Source organism: Callorhinus ursinus, unplaced genomic scaffold (genome assembly GCF_003265705.2).
Source record: "Callorhinus ursinus isolate GAN/ISIS: 27379988/994484 unplaced genomic scaffold, GSC_fseal_2.0 scaffold7, whole genome shotgun sequence".
NCBI classification, from domain to species: domain Eukaryota; kingdom Metazoa; phylum Chordata; class Mammalia; order Carnivora; family Otariidae; genus Callorhinus; species Callorhinus ursinus.
In genome coordinates, this window is record NW_027397069.1 from 26954389 (window position 1) to 26967619 (window position 13231).

General features: G+C 42.3%; 1 protein-coding gene and 1 pseudogene across 4 annotated transcripts in view; one reads left to right on the plus strand and one right to left on the minus strand.

The window, feature by feature from the left end:
- LOC112826563 (V-type proton ATPase subunit E 1-like) overlaps window positions 1–9065 on the minus strand; it is a 17332-nt pseudogene extending 8267 nt beyond the window's left edge.
- TBC1D4 (TBC1 domain family member 4) overlaps window positions 7595–13231 on the plus strand; it is a 178941-nt gene continuing 173304 nt past the window's right edge. Inside the window, exon 1 of one of the 4 annotated variants that reach the window (XM_073894435.1) lies at window positions 7595–8884. In XM_073894435.1, coding sequence (XP_073750536.1) covers window positions 8396–8884 — 489 coding nt within the window. In that variant the 5' untranslated portion in view covers window positions 7595–8395. The remainder of the gene's footprint in view (window positions 8885–13231) is intronic. The other 3 variants (XM_073894436.1, XM_073894437.1, XM_025874742.2) reach the window with 3 other exon arrangements.

Consider the following 13231-nt stretch of genomic DNA (forward strand, 5'->3'; position numbering starts at 1 on the left):
AGGTCATGATCCCGGAGTCCCGGGATCGAGTCCCGCATCGGGCTCCCTGCTCAGCGGGCGGGTCTGCTTCTCCCTCTGACCCTCCCCCCTCTCATGTACTCTCTCTCTCTCTCATTCTCACTCTCTCAAATAAATAAATCTTTAAAAAAAAAAAGAAAAAAGAAAAATTAATAGTACTACTAATCCCACATGACTGTCATGAGGATCCTTTGTGCAGAGTAAATACTCAACAAATGGTGGCTATTATCTCATTTTTAGATCCATTAAAATAAATGTGTAAAAATGGCTGCTTCCAGGAAGAAAGTGGGTTGCTGGGGAAAGGAGTAGAAGGAAGGCTTGTATTTTGCTATATTTATGTTTTTTGTAACCTTATTTTTTAAGAGAGAGAGAGAGAGAGAGAGTGAGCAGGGGGAGGGGCAGAGGGAGAGAATCTTCAAGCCGACTTCCTGCTGAGCACAGATGCCCCACACGGAATTTGATCTCACAACCCTTCTTAGATCATGACCTGAGCCGAAATCAAGAGTTGGATGCTGAACCAACGGAACCACCCAGCTGCCCCTATTTTTTGTAACTTTTTGAATTTTCTACCCTCTACATATGTTATCTATTCCAAACAGTAATGGGTTTTAAAAATACTAGTTGTATATTTGTTCATTTTAATCTGTGTTATATTAGAAGCTTGAAAGTTGCATTTTAAAATCATCAAGGAAAATATGAACCAGTTCATCCATGACAGACTTAAAATAGATTCCTTTTTAAAAAGCTTCTTAGGGCCCATTAGAAATAGTTAGTAAATAAGAAGTCTTCTTACAAGGGGACAGTTCTATTGTAGTATCAATATGCTTTTGGTGGCAAAAAAATGTCACTAAGTTCAAGAGAAAATAGTCAATAATACCAATGTGAATCTACACAATTTTGAAGAGCATAAATGTGAAATTTCATTCAATGATAAAGGAGTGTTTAGTGGGGAAAATATCTAATCTCGCTACATTAATGTCTTCACTCAAATATACAGTACTTCACAACGTGTGGCTGATTTCATATGCTTTGTTGAGGTCTGGAGCTGTTTGACTTGAGAGCATGCATTAAATAAATGTTCATTTTAATTCTGTTTCCTTTCAACCCCTCAAATAGGTTTTATAACAACCAAATTTTTTAGATCACTCGAGGCACTTCTGAATTATAGTCAGACAAAAATAGGTATTGTAAAATTATCTCAGCCTTATGGTAAAAGAAAAATCTGCTTCCTCTGTAGAAATTTTTAACTTCTGAAACTAACTGATCCTGTCCTTTGGCATTTGGGAGAGCTGTAAAGCCATTCATTCACCAGACATTTATTAATCACCTTCTGTTTGCAAAGCACTGTGCATTTGATAAGCAATCAGTTGCTATTCATTCCATTCATTTTCTATCACATTACTCTCATTACCCACTTATTTTGTGCTTCAATTTCCTAATTTTTAAAAAATGGCACTTTTATAATTCTTGCCATCCATTTATCTGTCAAGAGCATTAATAAGTAATGCCTATATTTGGGGTGTGGGCTGGTGTAAATGAATAACTACCTAAATTTTTGGCAGGTATAATTTCTTTGAATATTCCATGAATGTTTGGAAAAAAAAATCTGTATTCCCTCTTTTTGTTACATTCAAAACAAATAAATGATGAACTGGGAAAAACATATGAAATATATTTTGGACAAAATGTTACTATCCCTAATACCCTAATATAGGACAATTCTATAATTTGACCCTGGTTTAAAAAAAAAAAAGACAAAAGATATTAACACCAAGTTCTTCAAGGAGAAATACAGATGATCAATAGACATGAAGAGACTATTATTTGCTATTCCCTTCTATTGTTTTCCCATTTTTTTATTTTCCTAATTTCTAAACTTATCTCTATTACTTTCTCCCTCATTATTTCTTTGGGCTTCTCCACGACATTTTTTCTATTTTTTTAAGTTGAATTTTTAGTTCATTTGCTTTCATTCATTCATTTTTTTTTAAAAGATTTTATTTATTTATTTGTCAGAGAGAGGGGGGGGGGAGAGAGAATGCACAAGCAGGAGGGAGCAGCAGGCAGAGGGAGAAGCAGGCTCCCGGCTGAGCAAGTAGCCTGATTTGGGGCTTGATCCCAGGACCCTGGGATCATGACCTGAGCCCAAGGTGGACGCTTAACTGACTGAGCCACCCAGGCGTCCCTATTCTTTTTTTTTTTTAATTTGATTTTATTATTTATTTTCATCAATACATTTACACGTATTTGACAAGTTTTGACATTAAATTACTTTTATCATTTAATTCCATGTATTAAGGAGTACTTGGGTGGCTCAATGGGTTAAGCGTCTGCCTTTGGCTTAGGTCATGATCTCAGAGTCCTGGGATCGAGCCCCAAGTCGGGCTCCCTGCTCAGTGGGAGTTTGCTTCTTCCTCTCCCTCTGCCCCTCCCCCTACTCTCTCTCTCTTTCTCTCACTCTTGCCCTCTCTCTCTCCCAAATAAAATCTTTAATTTACCTTGAATAATAATCAGAAAACATGATCTATATGATAGCAATTCTTTGGAATTTATGGGTCACAATCATGTGACACAGTGTATTGTCATTTTTGTTTCTTTCACAGGTACTGTATAAAAATTTTGTATTTTCTATTCATCAAATTTATAGATCTGATTATAGTTAGTTTATTTAATCTCACTGTATGTGGAAATGATTTGTTAAAATCACCAACTAAAAATGTTGATGTATTTATTTTTCCTGTCACTCTCTTAGTTGTTTTCTATATTTGAAAGCAATTTCCTTAGTGCATATGTTTTTAAAAATAATATCTTCTTAGTGCTTTCACTGGCAAATCTTTCTTTGTATCCCCCTCATTAGCCTCAATTTCTATTTAATTGGATATTGAAACCACTACTCTGGCTTTCTTTTCATTCTGTGCCTGATATATTTTCTTCTATGTATTTATTGCACATTTTCCATATGGCTGTGTTTTTGAAGTGATTCTGTAATCATTCTGGATCATTAAGTTGTTATCTTTTGGTGGGTTAGACTAATTTACATTTATTATAGTTACTATTTGGAGTTAGTTTAGCCATACTATTGTAAGTTTTCTATTTATCATACTTTAATTTTGTTTCCTTTTTCCCCCCTTCTTATTCCCTTTCCTTTTCCACTGGATGGATAAATATTCTACTGGTTTGGAAGTCATACATTGTTTTTGGGTTCCCTAGTAGTTACCTCTTATTTATTCCTTCATCTCCATCTCCCAAGTTTGGGAAAACTTCAAGTATCTAGAGCAGGAGAAACTGACTCCGAGCACATACTCTAAATCTTTTGCCTTTGCCAGGTCCTTAGCTTTTGAGACCTCAAGGCTAAGAATGGCCTCTTTTGTTATCTGTATTTTGCTGTGTCATCCTTCCCCTGGAGCAGACAAGATTTAGTGTCCTGGCTGTCTGGGCTGAGGGAAGGTCACAGGGAACAAGGGAAAAATGGAGGAAAAACCCTCTTATCTCAAAATTTTATTCAGTCACAAGCTCTTGCGCTTTATTTGCCATCTCCACTCAGAGCTCCATTACAATTGTTGGGAGGCATCCTATATTTTCTAGTACTTTATAGTTAGCTGGTAGATATATTTAGTATGTTTATGAAATAAGCCAATTATATCATTTGGTATATCATTTCTGTGATATTAAAACTCTCTTTATAATCTTTGGTTTCTTCAATTCTAATTTGCTATTTATTCAATTTATATCACATGCTCAACATCGCTTGGCATCAGGGAAATCCAAATCAAAACCTCAGTGAGATACCACCTCACACCAGTCAGAATGGCTAAAATTAACAAGTCAGGAAATGACAGATGTTGGCGGGGATGTGGAGAAAGGGGAACCCTCCTACACTGTTGGTGGGAATGCAAGCTGGTGCAGCCACTCTGGAAAACAGTATGGAGGTTCCTCAAACAGTTGAAAATAGAGCTACCATGTGACCCAGCAATTGCACTACTGGGTATTTACCCCAAAGATACAAATGTAGTGATCCGAAGGGGTATGTGCACTCCGATGTTTATAGCAGCAATGTCCACAATAGCCAAACTGTGGAAAGAGCCAAGATGTCCATCGACAGATGAATGGATAAAGATGTGGTATACACACACACACACACACACACACACACAATGGAATATTATGCAGCCATCAAAAAAACCGAAATCTTGCCATTTGCAACATCGTGGATGAAAATGGAGGGTATTATGCTAAGCGAAATAAGTCAAACAGAAAGACATGTGTCATATGATCTCACTGATACGAGGAATTCTTAATCTCAGGAAACAAACTGAGGGTTGCTGGAGTGGTGGGGGGTGGAAGGGATGGGGTGATGGACATTGGGGAGGGTATGTGCTATGGTGAGTGCTAATGAAGGGGGGGAAATCGGAGAGGGAGACGAACCATGGGAGACTATGGACTTTGAGAAACAAACCGAGGGTTTTAGAGGGGAGGGTGGTAGGGGGATGGGTTAGCCCGGTGATGGGTATTAAGGAGGGCACGTTCTGCATGGAGCAATGGGTGTTACACGCAAACAATGAATCATGGAACACTACGTTAAAAAATAATAATAATAAATTAAAAAAAAAGAACCCATTACATGTCAGCTACCTTGCTGGACGAAAACATGGAACAACAACAACAAAAATAATGCCTCTCTCAAAATGCCCTTTGTAGTTGGGGGGGGACACACAGAAAAATCACTGGATCATTACAAAGAACGCATTAAGAGCTATAATAGTGGAATGCATAAAAAAAGAGCAAAGAAGAGAGGGCCACTAACTCTGGGGAGATGAGAAACAGGTTCACAGAAGAGTGAGTTTTGGGTTGGGTCTTGAACAATGAATGGGTATTCAAGTAGTGAAGGACAGGGATGGGCAAGGGGGAATTCCGGAGTGGGGGGGTTATAGGAAGAAGAGCAACTCGGAGAGCAAGGTGCCTACGAAGCCCCAGAGAGTGAGGACATATGTGGTGGTGGATGGAGAGGCTGTCTGGATGTGGGAGTTGGGGAGATAGGAGCCAGATATAAGACTAGAAAGATTTGTGTTTTGAGCTTCAAAAAATGTACCTTCTTTTAGAGATTTTTAAGCAGAGGAGAAAAGTAGATGTTGGATGGGGACACAGAATGGAATAGAGAGAAAGAGAGAGTCAGAGAGAGAGCACAAAGTCTTAGCAGCAAGGAACAAGAACGAGAATCTAATTTGCTAAAAATGAAAAAAAAAAAAGAACACTTCTTTTTCTGCTTTAAAGTTAGAATGATCAGATTATCCTTAAAATGTCTTCTGAGTACCTTAGAAATATATATTACTACATATAAAAGAGTGAGAAATCTCTACACTACTACAATGAGAAAAAAAGAATACTTCTTTTTCTGCTTTATAGAATGATCAAGAGATTGCAACAAACCTTTCTAGTCTTACACCACCACACTAGCTCAGGCCCTTATATTTCTCATGTGGTACAAATTTTTTAACTAGGATTTGACCAGATCTTACCACTTCTAATTAACGGTGACACCATTAATTTAGATTGGGATGTTAGAAGAGCACTATTTTTTTGTTTAATATAAGAGTTCACTTTTGGGTATCACAGGCTGTGGTGCCTATAAGACTATTCAGGAGATATTTCTTGCAGATTACTGGAAATGTTTTTCTGAACATATTCTTTAGCCCTTTTTTGGGGGGGTGGACTGGGGTTGAGAATGGAAGGGTTGGGGGTCAGAGATTGATTTATTGCTCCACCATTTAGTAAACATCATAAACCTGCATATTCTTTGTAATTCCTACCAAACATTTTAAAATTGTCTTGTCCTCTTATCTTTTTAGAAATTCAGTGATCAAATATATAATGGAGTACTTTTCATGTGCATGCAATTCTGTAAGGTCCTACAGGTGCTACAATGGGGTAAGTATAACTTACCATCTAGTTCATGCAAGTAATAAATCCAAATATATAAATGATAATAAGACAAGTCATATAAATATACTATAGTATAATAATTTTATTGGACAGGAGAAGATTAACAACAGGGTAGCAAACAACTCCATAATCTCAGTGGCTTCACAGAACCAGAAAGTTTATTTTTCACTCATAAGCAGTGTGCTGTGGGCCCAGGAGATTCTCCAGGACAGCTGTCTTCCTAGTGTTGGCTCAGCATTCTGGGCTTTGATCATGAGCAACGTCCATATGGATAGGTTTCTGTGATGACCACTGGAGGGGAACAGTGGGCTGGAGGGGCAACTACTGGCAATTAAATGCTTCTACTGAAGGTGTGACACAAGTCACTTCACTGCCAAAACAAGTCTTAAGACCCATGCCTAAATTTAAGGGGGGCAGAGAAGAGCTATCTTTCCATGTGCCAGGATGCAGAGAGGACTGGATAGTGGTTGACAGTAATAATACTGTCATAGTAAGATAAATATCGCAAAAAAGTTACAAAGAAAAGGCTAAAGGCTGAGCAGGAGGCAATCACAGTCAGGATGTCATGTGACAAAAGATAATTCTGCTTTTCTGTCAATGAGTGGGAGTTTATTGCTTCACTTTCTTTTACCATTAGGAAATGGTCTGCTGGGGTTTCAAATTCAATCCTAGCTCCCAAGCTGGTTGACTTGGTAGAACCCACAAGATTTCCATGCTCTCCCCAGATCTTTGCTCTTTTTCTCCCCCTTTTTCGGGATCCCACATATGTGGCCTAGGGAAATGTAATTTGTAGAAGAGAGTTACTGGTAAGGTTCTAGAAGGTTTCAGTCTATATTCCAGGAACTTTTCACTGCATCTTGAAGACATGGGTCTATTTTGCACAAAGATGAGGTGGAGTGGTTAAACTAAGCGACTAAACCTCTACAATTAACAAGGTCTCCATCTTGGAACTTAGATGCGTATTTACAAGAGAACCATCACAGTGCACCAGAAATTCAGCATAGTAATAATGGCAACTGATCATAGTCATCTTACATAAATAGGATAAAAAAATAACTCCAGGACCTTACAGAAAGTGAGCATACCATTAAACTAAAAACAATAAGAAATCTTTGGGTTTTGATTCCTTGGCAAGTACTTTGGGGAAAATTGGGAACTTTCAGTGTCTTTCCCATTTATTTTGTTTACTTATCGAATTCATTACAATTCGGTAAGAGCAAAAATAATGAGAATCTAATTTGCTAAAAATGAATAAAAAAATACTTCTTTTTCTGCTTTAAAGTTAGAATGATCAAATTATCCCTAAAATGTCTTCTGAGTACCTTGGAAATACATATTACTACATATAAAAGAGTGAGAAATCTCTACTCTACCTCTGGACTGGGCATATATAATGGATAGAATAGGGTTCTTTTGGGTAGTATTTGGAAATAAGATTCAGAAATTATCATGCAGGCTTCAGAAAGAACTGAAACCATGCAAATACTGTTCATAAAAAAGAAATCCCAACGCCCGCTGGAGAGGGGCCCCCTCGCCAGGGGGCAGGAGGGAGGCGCAAGGGGACGGAGAGGTCGGCGACCCGGGAGAGGCTGTGTAGATCCGGGCAGTGCCCGCGCCCGCGCCCGCAGCAGCACTGTTGCCCCAGGGGCCGGAGGAAGAGGCGGAGAGGCGACTTCACGGAAAAAAAAAAAGAAAAAAAAGAAAAGCTTTCACCGGCGACGCTCTCCGCCCGCCGGACGGGAGGCGGGGTAGCAGCCCGATTAAAGTAGCAGCCTGGAAGGAAGGAAGGAGCGAGGGAGGGACGGGAACAGTTGGGAGGAGGAGCCGCGAGCTGGGTCGCGGCGACAGCAAGGGGGAGCGGCCCCGCGTGGCCACGTTTTGGTTTTGTTGTTTTCCAGTGGACCAGTTCTCGCAGGCCCTTCCCGAGGACTGATCGCGCCGAAGCCCGGCGGCCCCGACCTTCCAGGTGACAGCCGGTCACCCTGGTAGGAGTCAGCTCCGCCCCAAGTCACCCGCCCGCCCACAGCCCATTCCCCGCCCAGCCTCCGTCTGCCTGCCCCGGGCGAGCGCGGCGGCCGCAGCGCCTCTGCGGCCCTGGAGCGGGCGGCGACGGGCAGCGGCGCGGGGCCCAGGGCGGAGGAAGGAGGAAGTGAGGCCCCCTAGGCGCTAGCGCGAGGAAGGAGGATGACGATTTAACCCGCGCTCTCCTGCCAGTCCGGTTACGGGGCGCCTCCGCCTCGGAGCCTCCGAGCCGCGCCGGGGGGAGTGCCGCATGGGGCAGGGCCGCTGAAGCGCGGAGTTCGTGGTCTTGCCGTGCCAGAGAGGGCGCGGGGGTCGGGTGCGGCAGTTGGCACAGTTTCGGCGGCGCCTTCAGCGCGGGAGTTGGGGGCGCGGCACGCCTACCCGGCCGCCTCGGTGTCTTCGTGAGGCGCGAGTTATGGAGCCCCCCAGCTGCATTCAGGATGAGCCGTTCCCGCACCCTCTGGAGCCCGAGCCGGGCGCTCCTGCGCAACCGGGCGCCGGGAAGCCGGGCGACAAACGGTTTCGGCTGTGGTACGTGGGGGGGTCGTGCCTGGACCGCAGGACCACGCTGCCCATGCTGCCCTGGCTCATGGCTGAGATCCGCCGGCGCAGCCAGAAGCCCGAGGCGGGCGGCTGCGGGGCGCCGGCCACCCGCGAGGTGCTCTTGGTGCTCAGCGCGCCCTTCCTGCGCTGTGTCCCCGCTCCGGGCGTCGGGGCCGCGGGCCCCGCGGCGGCGCAGCCCAACCCGGCGGTGTTCATCTTCGAGCACAAGGCACAGCACATCTCGCGCTTCATTCACAACAGCCACGATCTCACCTACTTTGCCTACCTGATCAAGGCGCAGCCCGACGACCCCGAGTCGCAGGTGGCCTGCCACGTTTTCCGCGCCACAGACCCCAATCAGGCAAGACGGCGGCTGGAGGCGCGGGGGAGGGTCCGGCGCACTGGGGAGGAATAGCCGGGCTGGAGACCCTGGGGCGCCTCAGGAAGGGCTGACTGACTGTGGTCGGGCTGCTGGCGCGCGCCCTCCACGTGGCGCGCTCGAGCGTCCGCTCCTCCTGTCCCAAGGACCAGGAGGCGCGGAGCTTGCGTTCGAGGGTGGGCGGGGTGGCGGGAGCGGACCCCGCGCGGGCGCAGGAGAGCGGGTGGGAGGCGGAGAGTGGTCCCGGGGTGGTGGAGGAGCGGGAGCGCCCCGGGAGGACGCGGCGAGCAGCGCGCGTCTTGGGAGGACTGCGGTGTTTGGGGTGTGCCTGGAGGAGGGAAGCTGGCTTTGGCCTTGTGTTTGCGTCTGTACGTGTGTGAGAGGAGACACTGGAGAGGGTTGGGGTCCTCAAGGCCCTGCACTCACTCTCCGGCTTGGTCGAGTCCTGCACCTTAACCCACGTGGAACGTTGAGTCCTAGTTACAGCAGCACCTGCAGGACTGGGGGCTGTGAGGCTATTTGGGAGCAGGGTTTAGGGAGAAGTTGGTTGACAACGATGTCAGATTGTCAGCAAGTATGAATCTGCGTTTAGATGTTGAGGATGTTGAGTGGAAAGAAAACTTTTTTTTTTTTTTTTTTGCAGTTTTTTAACGCACTAATTGGAGACAGAATCAATACCGGCTTGGGTGATTTAAAAAGCAGTGTCGTAAAAGAGGCCAAAATCTATTTTATAATATTTTTCCAAAGTCTACTAAATTGAGGTGTCTGTTACCAAACAGTGCATTTTTACTTCCTTAAAAACAGGCACAACCCTATATCTAATGGCTAGGGGAATCTAAACAAAACTTTATAACAGTGATTGTGTCTTTGAAAACTGGTTTTAAAATAAAAGTGTAAAGAGTTTTTACTATGTGATAAGCAGCCAAAATGCTATCCTAAAAATAGCTCTTTAATGTTTGCAAAGTACTTTAGATTCTTTAGAAAAATAATGTTGTCTAAATATAAATAAAGTCGCAGTTGCAACATGTGGCAGTTCCTTTGATAGCTGGGGAATTAATAATAGTCAAAGGAGAAAAACATCCTGCAAATAAGGCTTTTTTTCTTAATTCATTATTTTAGTATCTGTCATTGAAAGTTTTTTACAAAAGGCCTGTGGCTGAATTGAAGAAAATAAAAGCTCATTGTCTTAGATGTCATCAGTTATTTTGGAAGCTAGTTTAATACTTTAACATTCAGAACTCCCAGTATGAAGAGAGCAATTTTAACTTACATGACTGCAGTTAGATGTATGTTAAAATACCATTTTTACAAATTGTCTCAACATTCCAACCATGATTAAAATGAATTTCACTTTGTGCTTATTTGTTCAAAGCTTATTTTTAGCTTTCACCTCTGTTGAAATGGGAGTGCAGCATGTTCTTTATATTTGGAAGTTATCACTAATTTTATTGTATTAAGATTTTTGGGTTCTGTCAATAAGGAGGAAGAAATTGCATTTTCCCAGGACTGTAAGGAATGTTTTATGATTTTGGGTAGTTTATGTTAAAGTTACTTTCTTCAGATCTGATACATGACACATCATGGCTAATTTCATTGATGGTCAAAGTTTGCTTATGGGTCATGGCACTTTGAATTCTTGACAGTTGAGTCCTTCCCAGATTCGTTGTTAGGGGATCAATTAAAAACATGCCCCCCCCCACTTTTTAACCTTAATTATGTATTTAGGTGTTTGAGGCTGAATGTGCTATTATTTTACAAATAAAAACATGCTTAGTCTCATTTTGATCCTGTAGCAACAGTGGCAACCATATGTCCTTTTGATAAAAGAGAAAAAAACCCTAACTTTTCCTGTTTATTGCCATTTCCCTGTTGAGTCTTTGATCTAAAGATACGGATTCTAGTTTACTCTGAACCTAGAGAATCCCTGGTAGAGGCTCCTTAATTTGAAGGGCCAGATGGTTATTCCATGAAGGATTATCTCCAGCCATATATCAGGGTTGCAAACTCAAATGCCTGGGATTTGGTTGAGTGAGGTGGAGGTTGAGTGAGGACCGAGGACCATGGAGTGATGGTCATTTCTCAGGGAGTTACTCAGCACCAGTTTCAAATTGCATTAACAAGATACAAGCCTAGTGTTGACAGAGCCTCTGATTTTCTAAGAGTGGAAGTCTGGATTTTTAGGTATGACTGCATATTTTAAAACATTAGCAAATGTTTTAAACATTTAAGATTCCTATCTGGACCCAACAAAACGCATCTGAGGTTTGGATTCAGAGATTTAAGGGCTGCCATTTTGTGTTTCATAAATATTTGTTGAATGGACAAGTACAATCATCAGACAGTGTGTGCTTTTTGCCACTTTTCCATTTGGGCATCTGGATTCACTTGATGTGGCTCTCATAGTAAGCGTAGGGCCATTCTAGGGGAAGAATTTATAAGTAATATTCTCAGAAGTGATGTTTCTACAGCTGAACTGGTTAAAGGGATATTCCTCACATTGTTTCCATCTAGGGGTATGCTTCATATAGAGTAGGCTCTGGATGGTCCTAGGCATCTTTGAAATCAGAAGGAAAAAGACCTACTGTTTGCTTTGCTCCTGAGTTCTAAATTTGAAGGGGAGAATTCCTTAGTTGGACTTTAAGATCATTGTTAAGAGTCTCCGGTCACTGAAGAAAGTATGGATGGTAGCCTAGAGGAGTAGGCCTGCAAACATCCATGAATAAATTTGCCTTTGGTTTGTCTCTCATGTCTGTCCCTTTTCTGAAATGGGCCTGTCTGTAGGATGGCCATATAATTCAGTCTTTGATCTAGGGTGATTTTTTAAAAAAAGATTTATTTATTTATTAGAGAGAGAGAGAGAGCACGTGTAAACAGGGAGAAGGGCATAGGGAGAAAGAGAAAATTTAAGCAGCCTTGCCGCTGAGTGTGGAGCCCAACCAGGGGCTTGATTTCAGGACCCTGAGATCATGACCTGAGCCAAAATCAAGAGTCGGAGTCTTAACTGACTGAGCCACCCAGGTGCCTCTAATCTAGGGCAACTTTTATTGAGAATAGGGACACCACTAATAATTACACAAACATAACAAGTATAAACCTGGACCATGTAGGGCAAACCAGGATATACGGTGACCACAGCTAAATGGCAAAGTTTGTGTTTATGCCTAGCCACTGAGATGGGGGATTGTAGTTTCCATATAAAAAATGATAAGGTTTTGCAGAGTATCTGCTCATATCTTTTGGGGGCTGGATCTACATGTGACCTCTGAGATGGCAGAACTGTGTTAGTAGTAGCTTGGGTCTGTTGTGGGGAGTTGCCATGGTGATGTGCCCTCTGGCTCCCCCTCTCTTGGTTGGTCAGAGTCAACTTAAGGATGTGGGTCTAAAGGAGCACTCAGCCAGAAGGGCCTAATGAAGAGCTATTTCTCCCAGGTGCAAAGAGAGGTGGAAGTCAGGAGCAAACCAACCAGTTCCAGATCAAATATATGCCTGTGCAGATTGGTTCCCATTTATTCAAGCCTGTGTGGTCCTGCACAGGAGGAATGTCAGCTTTAGTACATTCCAGCCAAACTTGGATATTTGAATTAGTGAAAGTACTTAACTGTACATAATTAAAAAAATCCCACTGGCATAAATTGAGTTATAGATTTAAAACTGGTTGAGGAACCAAGAATATCTGATTCTCTATCTAAGATCTAGGGTAGGTCACTAATATTCTTCAAATTTTTATCTTTATCTACTTTCAGAAAGAGACTATGTAGCATTATCTCAATTTCCCAATTAAAAAGCAGAAATTATTCCAAGTTATGTCTATTTTACCATATAAAAAAAGCAAGAGTTGTTAGTGTTTATAAATATTAAGAGATTAAAGGTGTTAATTGTCATTTGCATGAGGCTCTGCATGAAAATTATATTTCAAGATTATAGAATGAGCAATCATTTAAAAAACAAAAACATGATTACTATAATTTTTGTTGATTTTGTTTATGTATATATTTCCTGAAGCTTGCAAGAATGTAATTTCAAAGAGATTTTATAATTTGTGTTCTTAAAATTCTTTTTTTTTTTTTTTTTAATTTATTTGACAGAGAGAGACACAGCGAGAGAGGAAGCATGAGCAGGGGAGTGGGAGAGGGAGAAGCAGGCTTCCCACCGAGCAGGGAGCCTGATGCAGGGCTAGATCCCAGGACCCTGGGATCATGACCTGAGCCGAAGGCAGACGCTTAACCACTGAGAAACCGAGGCACCCCATGTTCTTAAAATTCTTTTTTTTTTAAAAAGATTTCATTTATTTATTTGACAGAGAGAGACACAGCGAGAGAGGGAACACAA